The sequence below is a fragment of the Callospermophilus lateralis genome, chromosome 3 (assembly GCF_048772815.1).
Source record: "Callospermophilus lateralis isolate mCalLat2 chromosome 3, mCalLat2.hap1, whole genome shotgun sequence".
Classification (NCBI taxonomy): Eukaryota; Metazoa; Chordata; class Mammalia; order Rodentia; family Sciuridae; genus Callospermophilus; species Callospermophilus lateralis.
In genome coordinates, this window is record NC_135307.1 from 148721344 (window position 1) to 148737326 (window position 15983).

General features: G+C 49.1%; 1 protein-coding gene across 2 annotated transcripts in view; it reads left to right on the forward strand.

Moving 5' to 3' along the window:
- Nucleotides 1–7031: 7031 nt before the first annotated feature.
- Nucleotides 7032–15983, forward strand: part of Klf13 (KLF transcription factor 13) — a 97422-nt gene continuing 88470 nt past the window's right edge. Inside the window, exons 1-3 of one of the 2 annotated variants that reach the window (XM_076851437.2) lie at nucleotides 7032–8106; nucleotides 10694–10724; nucleotides 12424–12430. In XM_076851437.2, the coding sequence (XP_076707552.1) occupies nucleotides 7518–8106; nucleotides 10694–10724; nucleotides 12424–12430 (627 nt within the window). In that variant the 5' untranslated portion in view covers nucleotides 7032–7517. The remainder of the gene's footprint in view (nucleotides 8107–10693; nucleotides 10725–12423; nucleotides 12431–15983) is intronic. The other variant, XM_076851436.2, reaches the window with a different exon arrangement.

The following is a 15983-nucleotide window of genomic DNA, read 5'->3' on the forward strand; positions in this document are numbered from 1 at the left end:
TCCCTTGTGCCCACCCAGAGTGTCCCATTCCTCCATGAGAATGATGTGAAAAAGTTGATTTGCTCAGGGTTCAGTGTTGATCATTACCACTATGAAAACATTATCTGCAACTGAGCCAAGCAGGCAACTATAGTGGACATTCCTTTTGTTTCTTTGAAGCTCTCGCTTTTCTGTTAATTTAGTTTTTTACCTACTTATTATTTGAATCCCAAACTCTGCCAGTTTTCTCAATTCAGATCAGGTTGATGCTTCCCTCAATAGCTTAGCTCCTGGTCTTCCAGAGACAGCCTGCTGGCTTCCTATGAGTGGGAAGGTGTCTTAGTCTGTTTGGGGTTGGTATTACAAATACCATAGACTGGGTGGTATTAACAATTTGCTTCTCAGTTCCTCAGGCTGGTAGGTACATGATCAAACCTAGGCATCATGGTTCATAGATGGCTGTATTCTTACTATAACTTCATATGATGGAAGGGGCAAAGGAGGTCTCTGAAGTCTCTTTTGAAGTACACTAATTTCATTCAAGAAGGCTCCACTTTCATGATCTAATTACCCTTCCAAAGAGTCCACCTACAAATATCACAACATTTGGGCATTAGGATTTCAACATACGAACTTTGGGGAACACAAACATTGTCTATAGCAGATAGTCCACATGACCAGTTATGAGCAAAAGAGATGTGTGTCATTTCTAGGCCAAGCATTTACTGGCCAACACAAGACCATCTAGAAAGTCCTTTTCTCTTCTGCCATATTGTCAGTTTTCCTGAGAATAGTGCTTTGTTAATCTGGGTACTAGGGTGAGGGAAATGACACAGAGCAGAGTCCTAAGCATCCTTAATAGACTAAAAATTAAATTTTGATATGATAAGCAATATCACAACTTCTGGAACTATTTGTAACTGTTGCATAACATAGCTAATCCTGACTGATACAAAGAATGGCAACCAAGAATGGAGTGGTGCTACATAAGTGGCACTGGCTTGAATGCTGATCAGTGAAAAAACAGATTTTTGGATGCATGGTCACCCTCTTATTGAATGGTGTAATATTTGATAAATTGCTATCTTGGATAGCTGGAAAATTTCAGAGAAAAGACACTAAAGGTGTTATTCTATCATCAAAGACTGAGAAACTCGGAATACCTGCAATTAAGTTGAGAAGGAACCATGTCTTGAAAAGTACTGAGAGTAGCTATTAACAATACGGCTAAGAGAAATTAAACAGACCAGGTAAGGGATTAACTAGAATTTTGAGAAACTATAGTTGTGCCAAAAAATCAGGAACCAAGATTAATACAGTCTGTGGCTAACAATTAAATCAACCCTAGTCTCTAACCTAATACATTCCAAAAGTGGGCTGAGAGAACTGCTCAGCTCCCAAAGGGGCATATTCCCCAATGTGCAGTTAAGGATACCGGCAAAGGAAGAACCTTCTGAGGATGGAGTGAGGGGCCTAAGAACAATGGACTGGCTGTGCTTCCCCAAAGTAGGATTGACACTATTCTAGGAACATTCTTGTTTCAGGGTAGGAGGCAATATCTATACGGCAAGATTTCAAGATTGTTGTGGATACTGTCTGCTGCATGTCTCCCTTTCCTCCATTTTCTGAATTGGACTGTTTTTTTAAAAATTTTTTTAATTTTTATTTTTTTGTGATTGTATCTCTTTGCCCCACTGTGCATTGGGTATGTGTATGGGGAAAGTGTATTTGTTCATTTTTTATTGTTATAACAAAATAGCTGATGTTGGGTACTTCATGAAGAAAAGAGGTTTATTTCATCCACAGTTTTAAAGTCCAAGATCAGGTGACCCCATCACAGTATAGCAGATAAGATCATGGTAGAAGTGTGTACATAAGAGAGCACATGGTGAGATAGGAGAACCATCCAAGGGTAAGATTTCCTTTTTATAACAACCCATTAACCTGGGAATTAACTTACTGTGAGAGACCAGCATTAATCCCTTCTGAAGTTGGTACCCCAGTGACCTAACCACTTTCCACTATGCCCCACCTCTTAAAGGTTCCACTACCTCTTAAAACCATCACATTGTTGACCAAATCTCCAGCATATAAACTTTTGTGGAAAAACCACATCTAATTCATAGTGATGGGGGAGGGGGCAAAAATTATCTCTATGTCATATATCTCTAGACAAAAGAAACCACCTAAAGAAACTAATAAGCCTTCCACACAGGTCTGTACTTTGAGCTGGACACTGATGACCCTTGTCTTGAATCCTCATTATCCTGTCTCTGGCCTCCAGATCCAGATTAAAAAGGTATATGATATTGAATCAGGCCCACCTAGGAAGAAGAGAATATGTTGTATATGGGGGAAAGATGGTATGAGTAACACCTCTGGGTGGATACTTTCCCTCTCCCTCTGCCATGGTAGCTGGCCCATTCTAGACAGACTGCTGTATCTACCTGGTATTCCCAAGTATCTCACTATGAGCATGTCACATGGCCAGAATTAAGCCTTTTGAAATTCACTGATTGGGCCAGCTTTTATATGGCCTCTATCACCTCTTGCAGAAGCTTCTCAAAAGCTGAACTGCCCTAGCCTGGGTTGCTGATGCTCTGCACCTGCAAAGGCAGCTCTTACAAGGACTTCCTCTGCCCTTAGCCCTGTGTTGAATGTACTGCTTTCTCAATTACATGTCCCCCACTCCCCATCTCTCTTGTTTTACTTCATTTTGGTGAACCATAATCTCTGATAGCTTCCTACCAAGAGAAACAATTCATGGGAGGGAAATTTTTTGAGATCTCATGTATCTAAAAATGCAGTCACACTGCATAATGTTGTTTCAGGTCAATGACAGACTACATATACGATGGTGATCCCATATGGTTACAAAGGAGCAAACAAATTCCTATCACCTATGACATGGTAGCTATTATAACATCATAATATAAATGCATTAGCTGTGTATATGTGATGATGGTAGTGTAAGCTGTGTATATGTGATGATGGTAGCATACTGCCATTCATATAAAAGCATAGAACATAAAATTTCACACACAATAGTTTTTTTTTTTGTGTGTGTGTGTGTGTGGTGGTGGGGGGGTGGTGTTGGGGATTGAACCCAGGGCCTTGTGCATGCAAGGCAAGCACCCCACCAATTGAGCTTTATCCCCAGCCCCATATATAGTAGTTTTAATAAGTGATTATGTTACTGGTTTAGGCATTCTACTATATATTTTGATCATTATTTTAGAATATTCTCTTAGTTACAAAAAGTTTATGGTAAAAATAATGTGTTAAGTCAGCTTCGTTACTATTAAAAAATACCCAAGAAAATCAATTTAAAAGGAGGAAAGATTTATTTTGACTTACAGTTTTGGAGGTTTCAGTTCAAGACTAATTGGTGCTGTTGTTTTGGGTCAGTGGCACCATACATCATGGTGGGAGCATGAAGTAGAGGAGGGAAGCAAAGTAAGAGGAAGAGAAAGGGTGAGAGTCCCATATCCCCTTTAAGGGCACATCTCAAATCACCTAAGACCTCCTATCAGTCTCTACCTCTTTAAGAGTCCACCACTTCCCAGTATCACCATGGATTGGGGACCAAACTTATCAAAAGCATTGCAAATGCCAGAGCTACACTGGCAGCAAACTCATTGATATGTTGACCATGTTTCTTCAATGCATCAATGGGCCACAGGGAGTGATTGACCTAAACCAACCAGGTTTGTTTAGTTCACTTTGTGATCACACAAAGATGAAACTGCCTAATGATGCTTTTCTCAGAGTATGCCCTTGTTAATGACTCATCACTGTACTTAGTTTGTAGTTTGGATGAGTGATGGTTGGAAAATAATTTTCCATTTCTCAAGGATTTATTTCCTTGATTTCTAACTTCTACTTGTTGTTCACAAGCCTACAGCAGGATTCTGATCCTTGTTTGTATGTAACCTGCTGGTAATGTGAAGACATTTTTATACCCTGTATTCTGAAATAGTGATATGGTGCTGGACCTCTTTTTTTTTTTTCCTTTGTGGTGCTGGGGATTGAACCCAGGACCTTGTATTTGCAAGGCAAGCACTCTACCAACTGAACTATACCCCCAGCCCTGGTGCTGGACCTTCTGTGGGCCCTTTCAACACATGTTCTTTGGTCATAAAAACTTTTCTAGGATTAATTCATTGATGACTTTCTCTGATCATTCTGTTGGGGCCCTGTTATTTAATCAATAAACTTTCTGGTTGGCTAATTTTTTAAAATTTTTCTTGGTTTTCCTTTTTTTTTTTTTTTTTTGTGTGTGTGTGTGTGTGTTGCTTCTTTTCGTTTTGGTCATGGAGTTTTCTTCAACTTTCCCTTCTAATCCTTATATTGAAAACTTTTAAATTTCCAGGGACTCTTTTTTCTTTCTTCATTTGTTCTCCCTTAATGTGTTGTAATATCTTTTGAATTTTCCTAAGTGACATTATTGATAGTTTCATGAATGTATACTTTCTCTGCATGATTGGTTTTTTCCAACTTGCTTTTAAAAAATCTATTGTGGCTTTGTATTTCATGACACAGGCTTTCCTGAGATACCAGGTCAGCTCTGCCTTCCTGCTCAGATTTGCCTGGGAAGGCCTGAGACTGATTAGATGTTTTATGCACAAGAGCAGCACCATTTACTGTGGCCATCCCTATAGAGAGAGCAAGCTGTTTACTTTGGCAACTGCAGATATCAGAACATTTAGGTGTTTCTCCTTGGTCTTATTTGGTTCTGACAGTCTTAAGATTCTTCACTGTTCAAACACATCTTGATCTACTTATCTTGGCTGCTCCGTTTCTGCTGTTTCTGTCAAAATCCTACCTAGAAAGGAAACTATGAACCCATTGCTATAGTGAGTTGTTCTCCAGGGAACATAACTGGGCCCATCTTGAAGACAGTTCCACATGGGTTTAGGACAAAGGAGACCAGGCCTGAGGCTCCAACAATCACCAAATGTTTGATGATTGATTGGACTGAGAAAGCAAGGGACTGAGATTTATATCTAGAATGACACCAGGCACAGCTGAGACTCTCTGGGTAGACACACCTATGGAAAACCCTTGGTTGGGGGCAGTCATAACAGAGATCCTTTAACTCAGGCCATGACCCTCTCCCTTCATTTAAGGCAATAGTAGCCTAGAGTATAATAGCCCAACAACTACAAATTCTTCTGTATCCCTGTAGATAGCACTTGAAAGACTGGGCAAAATTCCACTGACTGGAGAGGGACAGGGAAGGGAAGTGTGGCTTCATTAGGCTCCTTCCTAATGAAGAAGTGACTGAGACATGTGGTGAAAATAGAGGAACATTCTGAATCATTACTTGGTCAGGAAACAAATCTCTTAAATGTCATCAACACAATCTGCCTGGTAGGAAGATGACTACTTTCTGCCAAACAGAGACCCTCCTCCAGGGACTTGAGCCAGCTTAACAAGCTTTGTAGTCTCCCCAGAGGGCAGAACTCAAGTCAGTGAGAGGGAATTTCAGGTTTTTTTTTTTTCTTTTTTTTCCACAGATACCCAAATACTCAAATGTTGACACAAATTTACAGTTCACCACAACATGTAAACCAGAATGGCTTAGTTTCCCCCTTGGCTACCTGGAAATTGAGGTCTTTCCTACATATGCTCCAAATTAACTCTGGGAAAACGAACCTTGCCATCGCCCTTAATTCCCAGCCTCTCTACTCTGGTCCACTGGGGTCAAATGCCTGAGTGGTCCTCACTTTCCCGACTTCTGTTGAAATTTAGCTCGGGTGTCTGACTTGTTCCAAGGCCATTTAGCCCAACAAACGAGTGGTTGCAGACTTTTTTGAGTTCAATGCTCCCAGGTTAGGGGCCAGGAGCTGCAGCGGAGAGTCTGGTGAGGGCGAAGCTGTGAGGGGTGTATTAAAGTCGTTCCCAAGGCAGGAAGTTATGCACCAGCGCTGATGGCCCAAGACTTGGAGTTTGGGGGTGGGGAGCGCCTGCGATGGAAGTCAAGGGCAAGTTGGTCCAGACCCCGCAGGGACGCCGCCAGAGGGGCGAAGCCCAGCATTTCCTTCAGGCGGCCCAGTGGAAGGGTGGGGCGGGGTGGGCGGGGTCCTCGCAGCTGGTGGCTTTTGAAGCCTTCCCGACCGCGGTGGGAGAGGGGTAGCCTAGAGAAGCTGGCAGCGGGCCTGGGACGGAAGGGGGAGGAAGGGGCCCCACGTTCCCTGTACAGCAGCACCCGCTGCCCGGGCACGTAGTTCACTCCTATAAGCACAGGCCACGGTGGGCACATCACTTGGCGGCCAGATTAATCACCAGACCAGAGCCAGTCCTGAGCCAGCTGAGCCGGGCTGAAAGGCAGCAGGGCGGCACCCTGTGTCCCTGGCTCCCGGAATGAGTCGGAGGAACGCCTGGCCCTCCCGTGTGAAAAGTCCAGTTCTATTCGTGTCCTTGCTCTGGCCAGTGCGGCGCTGAAGTGCAACAGAGAAAGAGCGAGGAGGTGGCCAGCGGCCTGAAGTTCTAGGCGCGGCTACCTGGGCAACCAGCAGCAGTGGGGTGCAGCGCGACGGAGTTCCGCCCCTAGGCGAGGGCGGCAGCTCAGCGCCCGGCCTCAACGGACACGCCTCCTTGCCAGCGCCCCTCACGGGAAGGACTGGAGGACAAAGGGGTGTGCTCCAGAGCGCTCCCCTCTACCGCGGGGCTTAAGGTTGTCATCGCACAAAAGCTCTGGCAGGGAAAAGCCGGCCGGGTTCCCCGCTGAGGCGGGTACAGACAGCGGCCCCGCGCGGTTACACCCAGACCCGCCATCCTCGAACGTCGTGCGTCAGCGTGCCCCTCACCCGGCTCTAATTTCCGCCCCTCCTCCCGCCGGCCAAGGAGGCACGCGCATTGGCGCGCGCAGGGCCTGCTGCCGAGTAAGCCCCTCTAGAAGCCCGGATTGGCCTGACCCGGTATTCTTCAGCCAATGGCGTTCAGCCCTGCCTTAGGCCACGCCCCCTCCCTAGACGCGAGCGCGCGACCGCTCGGCCCCGCCGGTGCGCGCCCCAGGCTCCCCGCCCCCTCCGCGCGCGCAGCTCCCTGCGGCCGCTGCCGCCTGTAACCTGCGCCGCCAGGATGTGGCTGGGGGCTGACGTCGGGTCCAGATGTGGCCCCAGCCCCGCCCACCCCCGAGGCCGGGCCGCCCACACCGAGCTGCGGCGCGCACGGCGGCTGTCCCGCCTGCCACAATGCGCGGCGAAGCTGTGCCCGCGACTTGACGCGGTCGTCCCTAACGTCGCCACTCGACATCCTTAGGACAGGCCGCCCCTGACGCCGCGCTGGGACCCTACTCGCCCACGCCCCCCCATGCGCTCACTCCCCGGTGCCGGGTCGGGCGGACGCGGAGCCGCGCGGGTGACGGCAGAGGCGGCTGCGCGCCCAGCCTAGCCCAGCCCAGCCCAGCCGGAGGAGAGGGCGCGCCGCGCCCCCGCCCCCCGCCTGCTCTCCGGAGGCCGTGGGTGCGGATGCGCTGCTGACGACTCGTAGAGACTAGCACTGCCGCCCGCCCGCCGGCCGGAGCCCGCAGCATGGCAGCCGCCGCCTATGTGGACCACTTCGCCGCCGAGTGCCTCGTGTCCATGTCCAGCCGCGCAGTCGTGCACGGACCGCGGGAGGGGCCGGAGTCCCGGCCCGAGGGCGCGGCCGCCGCCGCCACCCCCGCACTGCCCCGCGTTGAGGAGCGCCGCGACGGCAAGGACAGCGCCTCGCTCTTCGTGGTGGCGCGGATCCTAGCGGACCTCAACCAACAAGCGCCAGCGCCTGCCCCAGCGGAGCGCAGAGAGGGCGCTGCTGCCCGGAAGGCGAGGACCCCCTGCCGACTACCGCCCGCGCCACCCGCGCCGCCGCCTGCTTCCGAACCCGTCTCCCCCGGCGGAGGAGGTGCGGCAGCCGCGCCCCCCAGCCCCGCTTGGAGCGAGCCCGAGGCGGGACTAGATCCCGAGCGGGAGCCAGGACCCGCCGGGAGCGGCGAGTCCGGCCTCAGACAAAGGGGCCGGCGGGGCCGAAGTCGCGCCGACCTCGAGTCCCCGCAGAGAAAGCACAAGTGCCACTACGCGGGCTGTGAGAAAGTTTATGGGAAATCTTCGCACCTCAAGGCGCACCTGAGAACTCACACAGGTCAGTGGGGCGGCCGGGCGCCCAGAGCGCGCGGACAGGGGACGGCGCGGGCGGTCCAGCCACGCCCCCGGAGCTGCCTGCGGGGCGCGAGGGGAGGGCTGGGCGCGGGGAACGGTCGGGCGGAGGACGATCGGGGCCTCGCCCCTTCCTTCGCCTCTCAGTCCTGCGGCCGGCTTCGCGCGCCGCGTGAGGCGGTCCGGGTTCTAGGAGCCGGCGCCCGCCCGGGGACCGCGCCCCCGCCGGGCACGCCCCCTCCCGGGCGCACTCGGGCGGGGCCACGGGGGTGGATGTCGTCATCTGGGCCGGGGGCGGCGACCCCGCCCAGGCCTGGGGGCGACGCGGGCAGGTGCGCACGGATTGGGTGGGGGCTATAGGCGTCGCTCTGGTGGGTGGGCAGCCGGGGCGCCTGGGAGCTGAGGGAGGGTGGTATTTTACTGGTCTTCGTACTCCCCTCCCCCGCCCACCGGGCACGCGCTGGGGAGGGGAAGGGGGACCAGCCCAGGCGCGCGTTGGGCGAAGTTCACGCGGGGACAGGGTTCCCTTCAGCCACTCGGCACATTCTTCGCTCTCCTCTTCCTGTAATTTTTCCAGCGTTCTAAGGTTTAATTTGTCGTAACCAGAGCCCGCGGCTGCACTGGCCGACGCGGGGGGCGGTCCGGGTTAGCTGTTCCCCGCCCGCGGCTCTTTGTGGGAGCACCCGCCCATCCGGCTAGCGGGGGCGCGCTGGGCCGGAGGGGGGTTACTCGGCCCCGCGAAGCTTTCTCTGGAAAGGAGCGCCCTGCCCACGGTCCTTCGGTCTGCGCCGCCTGTACCCAGCTCAGTTCTCACCTGCTGGTGGCCGGATGCGGCAGGCACGCGGCACCTGCCGGAGGACTGGAGGCCAGAGCCCGCAGCAGGGGGGGTCCGCGAACGGCCTCTCGCCGCCACCTACCCCAGGGGAGTATTTCCCATCGCTCGGGCCTGATACTTTGTAGTAGATTCCTCTGTGAAAGTTTGTTGTTTGTTTAAACCCCTTTTCGTTTCTTTGTAACACAAAGACAACCATTTAATGGATAGCAACTCCCTTCCCCCGGTTTGTTTTAAAGATTGTTTCCCTGAACTCACGTGAATTCCTCTGGCACTTTTCCATTTTTGAGGCAGGTTCACAGCTTGAATACTTAATACCGTTACCTTGTTACCAAGGGTTGTGCACTTTGTTAAGTAGTTCACATGCTGATTAAACAGTAAAGCAAACAAAAACCCTGTGGCCTTCAAGACCCTAGAGCTGGAGGCCCTTTTCTCTTGGTATTTTGGGAATTGAGCGGCCAGAGATCTGCAGGTGTAGGGGTTGGTGTATCTCTTAACGACTTCCCCTCGGAGACTGCGCTCCGGGTCCTAGCCCCTTGCTGCAGCCTTCCCCGAACCACGTGGTTGATTCTGCGGTGTAGGGTGAACATGGAGCCTTTTCTAGGCATTCCGGGTCAGAATTATTGTGTATGGGTCCGGGGTGGGGTGGGGCGGGGCTCTCAGTTCAGCTTGGGAACGTGGGTGTGGCCGTGGGGGTGGGGCCAAACTAGGTTCTGAAAGCAGGGGACTCTAGAGAGAGGGATGGGAGCAACACTTGGGGCGTGGCGGTGGTTAAGGTCTACCCGAGGGGTGGGGTATGAGGCCAGTGCTGGGCGGGGAACTTAATGATTGGGAAATCCTGGAAATCCTTCTGCAGCCTCTTTTATCCGCGGCCTAGAACCCGGCAGCACCAGGTAGCTGGCTTTTTGACTAGCCCAGGGTGAGGGAGGGGTGGGCGGGGCGGTAAGGGCTTCAGCCCCGGGATGTTTTCGTGATAGGGTCGCCCCCTCTTCGGGTGAGCAGACGTCTAGGCTAGAAAGAGGTGTGGAGCCCGGAGTGCTGGGGACTTGCGTCTCCCGCAGTGGGATGAGGGCTGTTTCCTATAGTTTCTGGAAACGCAAGATTGGCAGAAGCAACCCTCTTTGAGTGCTTGCAACAAAGTCTATTCTTAAAAGGGGGGAACCCTCTCTGTACTTCATGTGTGCTGAGATCAGAGTGAGGCTCCACCTATAGGTGAATGCAGGCGCCTGGACCCCTCATGAGGGCGGGAGTTTGAAATAGCACAGATTCTAAGCCGCAGAAGCTGAACTACTTAGTACGCCATAGCTGGGAACTGCATTTATTTAGTACCCCAGGTGAATGTGATTATGAGAGTTGCACATCCTAAGCACCTGCCTGTGATGCAGGGCATCTCTGGGAAACCCATTAACAGCCCCTGCTTGGGTGGGAGTACAGAGCATGCAGTAACTGGCTTTCATAGGCATAGAAGGGGAGCTTGCTGGTGGAAGGAGACTGGTGTAGGACACATAAGGGAGAAGTCAGCAAGGCTGGCCCCAGGGGGTGACTGAGTTGCCAGGTTTCCAGATAGACCCTGACTCAGAGGTGGTTGTGGTTTTGTTTGTGGGCCATCAGAAGTATTCTGGGGAGTCTCTGCAGGCAGTGGATCATGTCTTGCTGCATTTTCTACTTCCTTAGGATCCTTCCTCCCAGGACCCATAGTGATTACATGGCAAGGTTGAATATTAAAACCACCTTAGCTAAGGAAGTAGGCAGCAGCTCTTTGACCAGGAGGGGTTTCTAGACCTTGTGGCTTGGTGAGATCTATGCTTATCACTTGGAAAGTCCTTGGAGAAATAAGGTGGTGTCTGTGTGTGTGTGTGTGTGTGTGTGTGTGTGAGAAAACCCTTTGGGAATTGCAAGGGTCAGCCTTTATTTGTGGTGGTGGTGGTGGGGGGACCTGCCATCCTTATGCCAGGGCTTTGCTCTACTCTGCCCTCCCATCCTGACCCCTGAAGAGCTGCTTGCAAAGATTGCCCTTCTTAGTTAGCTGTGTGGGAGTGTTCTCTCCCTTTGCCACTTCCCTGATAGTCATCCTGTGGACTATTAACCCTCTGTCACATTTAGGTAATTGCTGATGTTAAAGCAAATGCATAGTAAAACAAACCTCTTTGTATCTCAAGCCACTTGTTTATATAATTGGAACTTCTCAATCCAGATTTGGGAAATTTACTAAATCTAACTTTGGGGAGTAGCAAGATGAGGTGCAGATTTTCTGGAGACTGAAGGGTTTTGGTGTGGAAAAGAGGACTTCCAGAAGATCAGGGCAGGCTGGGCCCTCTTGAGAGCAAATAGTCCTTCTCTGAACCAGCTGTGTCCTGCATCTGGAGATTTCAGCTTATCTTCAGGTGGGGCCCAGTGGGCCGCTAGTAGAATGGCCACTCAGGCTTTCTTGGCAGCACTCTAAATACATTCCTACCTATTTGTTCCCATAAAGAGTTGTTTTCCAAGGGACTCTGTGCCCTGTTTTCTCCCCAAGCACTGGGAGCCAAAATATCTCCTTGCATTCTGCCCAAACTGGGCCATTCAGGAGCTCTAGGGCTCCATGAGAAAAGTGGGTATGTGGGCCCAGCTGTTCACCTGCAGACCTTGAGTGATGCTTATGGTCACTGCCCTTGTTTGGGATTGGGATTCCCATAGAGTAAGATTGTATTCTTTCAGCATTTCCAATGATCTTCAGTTTAAAATTTATCCTTACTCACTGGAGCAGGGATTGGATCCTGAGTGAGATTCTTGGGGCAGGGTTTTTTGGCCTCTTCTCCAAGTGCACTTTGGCCTTGGAGTCTGTTTCCAAACACACTGGTGGCTGTGTTTCTCACAGGTGCTCCCTGATACAAGTGTCTGGTACAGCCTGTCAGAGTAAAGGGAGACTGTGTGGGATCTCCTTTACCCAGGCAAAACCAGGCTTATTAATGGCTACTGCTTTGTCCAGGGACGTGCCCAGGCCAGTGGCTCCTACCTCTGGCACCTCCACTGCCCCAGGCTTCAATCAGGCCTCCTTAGTGAAACTCCTCAAATAGTGCAGGAGCTGTGGACGGAATGTTTGAGCCTGCTCCTTCCCCCACTAACCACCTCTACCCTATGCTGGTGCAGCCCCTTTCAGATCTTAATAGATTTACACATGTGTATCCACACAGATGTTTAAACACTAGAAAATAGTCTGCCGGAAACACTCTACCGCAGGTTAGCTTTCATCCTGTTGATGACTTGGATCTTAGATGTAGCAAGTCAAAAGGAAAAGGGTGAAATATATTGATAGCCACCCAAGGTAAGGGAGGAAACAAACCCAGTAAGTTACTAAGTTATGTGTGCTCATATGTGTGTGCATTTAACTGTATAACTGAAGAAACCCCACCAAACATAATTTCAGGACAAATGTGGAGCCCTGTCAAATATGTTGTTCCTTCTTTCAGTAATCCCTGAAGCCTGCCTTAGCGACCCTGTAATAAGTGACTTTTCTAACAGCGATTTTGAGATACCAGCACTCTGTAAAGAGTGTGTGGTTTGTGCTTTAAGAAGGCAGTTTAAAATTGTTCTTAAAAAAAAAAAAAAAAAAAAAACTTCTAGAGTGGTCCACTCAGCATTCACAATCATATCTAAGACTTCCAGACTGCTTGGTAGTGGCAGATATTGTTCTGACTTCATTAGTTCATGAAGTTACTTAATCTTCAAAAGGGCCCTAGGAGGTAGACACTGTTATTGTTACTAATTTTCAAATAAGGAAAATAAGGCTCAGATGGGTTAAGAAACATTCCCAAAGTCACACAGCAAGTGAGGGTGGAATTAGGGTTTGCATCTGAACAGCTGTGTGCCTAAGTTTCAGTGTGCCTACCATACCCTTTGCCACTGTCTCTGGACCTGCATTCCTGGTGATGCGGGTAAGCAAGTTCCCTTCCCTAGTATTAGAAGCTATGTGTCTCCTAGAACTTTCTCTTTTTTCTCTAACGTATTATTTGATGTATAGACTGTATTCAGTTTCCCAAATGAGTCTCCCAAATGTCCCATAGGGGATCCAGAATCCACATTGTGTGTGGTCATCCTATCTCTTTAGTTTCCTTGAATCTAGAATAGTACATCTTTTGGTTGGTTATTGCATTGACATTTTAAGGATAGAAGCCAGTTGACCTGTAGAACATTCCACAATCTGGTTAGATGTGATTGTTTTCCTCATGTTTAGGTGCTGCTTAAATAATTTTGGGCCACCAATAGGATACAGATAATGTTGGGCATTTCCACTGCAATGTAGCTGGGGTAGGAGCCAGCTGGATCACATGGTTAAGGTGGTGTTCACCAGGTCCTCGCAGGGACATTTTCCTCTTGGTAATTGTATTACAGCTTTTTGGAGGGGCAGGTGTGTACTTGTTGATCTTTAGTCACACTCTTCCATGTACCTGGTTGGTCTCTGCATTGTTTTCCAACTTCTTGACTGTACAGGTGTTGAGATTTTGGAGTTCTGCTTTGGAATTCTTTTTTAAAGTCTAAGGACAATGTGGTAGAGGCTTTGGCATTCCCTTCCTCAAACAAGACACCTTAATTTATTTTTAAAAGTGTTTCCAGGTGGTATTGATAGCCTGTTCTAAAGGTGGTTGGCATTGTGTTCTTGGTCAGCCCACTGTGCCTTGACTCATCCTATTTCCAGGGCTTGTGCAGTTCTTGCTGTCACTAACACCCTTAAGTCCTGGTGAGTCTTTACATGCTTTCAAGAAAAAACAAGTATAGATCTGAGTTCACACACCTCAGCCTGTTTTTCTTAATTTTGCAATTACAAATGGGGTTATTTTCTTGAGAAATCAGCTCCCTCTTAAAGTGAGAATAGACTTCTCTCTAGCTTGGTGGCTCCAAATAAATGCTGTGCTGTGTGACTAGGGTTGGGGTGGTATAGAAAGCTGCTGATACAGTCTCCAGGGCAGGACGCACAGAGTTTGGAAAGCTGTGGTCACTGTTCTGGGTATATATAGTGGAGACTTAAACATTTTAGCTTTTTTGGCAGGGATAAAACAATAGGCACTTGTTAGAAGACATAAGAGGGCTGGGGTTGTGGCTCAGCGGTAGAGCACTCACCTAGCGTGTGCAGAGTCCTGCTTTTGATCCTCAGCATCACATAAAAATAAATAAATAAAATAAAAGTATTGTGTCCAACCACAACTAAGAAATAAATTTATTTAGGAAAAAAAGACACAAGAAATCCTTAACCAAGCCTACTGCTGTGACTTTGTCCACACATATATGCACACGCGTATATGTTTATACATGTGTATACACATCCATCTCCATGTATGACATGTATATGTGCACACATGTGTACATATACATGTATATGTAAATGTGGTGCCCTGTTCATTGTTGTGTCTGAACCATGCATCCAGACCCAGAACATGGTGACATTGTGGATCTTCTGATTTCTAGTCCAGTTTAGGTTCTAGAGTCCACCTGAAACCTCAGAGACTTTTGACAGCTATTAATGAGTTAGGGTGTTTGTCAGAGGCACAGAGTTTCCTCAGTTGAAACTAGGACCTTGGTAGAGGCTGTTCATCTTCTCCACCCCAACTCCTGGCCCCTAATTCCCATACTGTTTTTTGTTACTTGGCTCTTGTTCTGTCTCCCACCCTGACCAGTTTCCCTCCTGATCAGCCCTGTACCCTCAACACTACTTGCCATTGAGCATTATGTGTGTGTGGTGGATAGGTGGGCACAACATGGCACTCTGGTTCTTAGCAATATTGTTCTGGACAAATGAAACCAAGGGCACACATCCCCAAGTTATTTATTTATTTATTTATTTATTTTTTTGTGTGTGGGGGTCTGTTTATTGTTCTCCTTTTTTGAAGTTCATCACACAAAAACACTTGCTAACCAGGAACTTGGCCACAGTCTGTGGCCATCAGCCAGTCTGTCCCAAGGTGACCTGTTTGGAAAAGAGCTGAGGCTTGATGCCTCAGACTAAATGTCCCTATGCTGCTGCCATAGGGGCATGGCCTGCTTTACATGAGTGGGTGACCCTAGGTTCCTGGGCACTGGGCACAGGCTTATCTCCTTGGAACAGTATCCCAGGATGCATTGTGGAAGAGCTTTGCAAGACATAGGGGCCTGAAATTAAAAGTCATTCACCAGAGTTGGGGGTGTTACTGAGTGATAGAGTGCTTGCATAACATGCACCAAGTTCCTAGGTTCCAACATTAGCATTACAACCCACCCCCCCATCCCCCCCCCAAAAAAAAAGAGTCACTTGCCGAAGAGCTTCCTGCCCTGGACTCCTGTCTCAGGGGGACTTCTGAAGGGAGAGATCTGTTGCATGTCCATCTCCTGTGAACAAGGGCAAGTTGGAAGGAAGCCTGGCAATGGCAAGAGGGTGAGATAGGTCCATGCTGCCTTCTACTCAGGTCTACTGCACAGACATGGGAGGGATCAGTGAGATGATGACTTGAGCAAGTCTAACAAGTGGTCAGGATTGATTTGACCTCAATCCTTTTTGGAGGACCCATAGTTGTTATTCCTTGTGAATACGAGCTCCTCCATAGTCCAGAATTCCTCCCATAGTAAGGAGAGCCCATGAACACAGTGGTGTCCCTAAGGTTTATCACCCTTTGGGACTTTGGAGGACTTGCAGTTTCATATGTAGGACTTTCCATCTCACTTCTGAGATGTCAGGGCAGGTTGTCTGCTCTTCTTAGGGTCCAGAATCCTTGCTGGGGATGGGTTCAATCTATGGATTTGGTAGCATGTCCTCTCTGGAGAGGTGGCTTAAGGAGATATAAGAATCATTTTCCTCAGGCCACACCTGAGTATTTGCAGGATCTAGGACATAACCAGGAATGCCCTCCTCCCATGAATTCCTTCTCTGAGCCTTTTCGTTGTTCTTAACTCTCTTCTATGTGTAAATGCTCACTAAAAAGAAACAGAATAAAGGGAACTTGATTTAGGACTAGAGGTAGAAGTTAAAAGTTAATGGCAGAGCACAAACAGGGGCTCTGCAAGGAAGTATTGAGAAAGTGGAA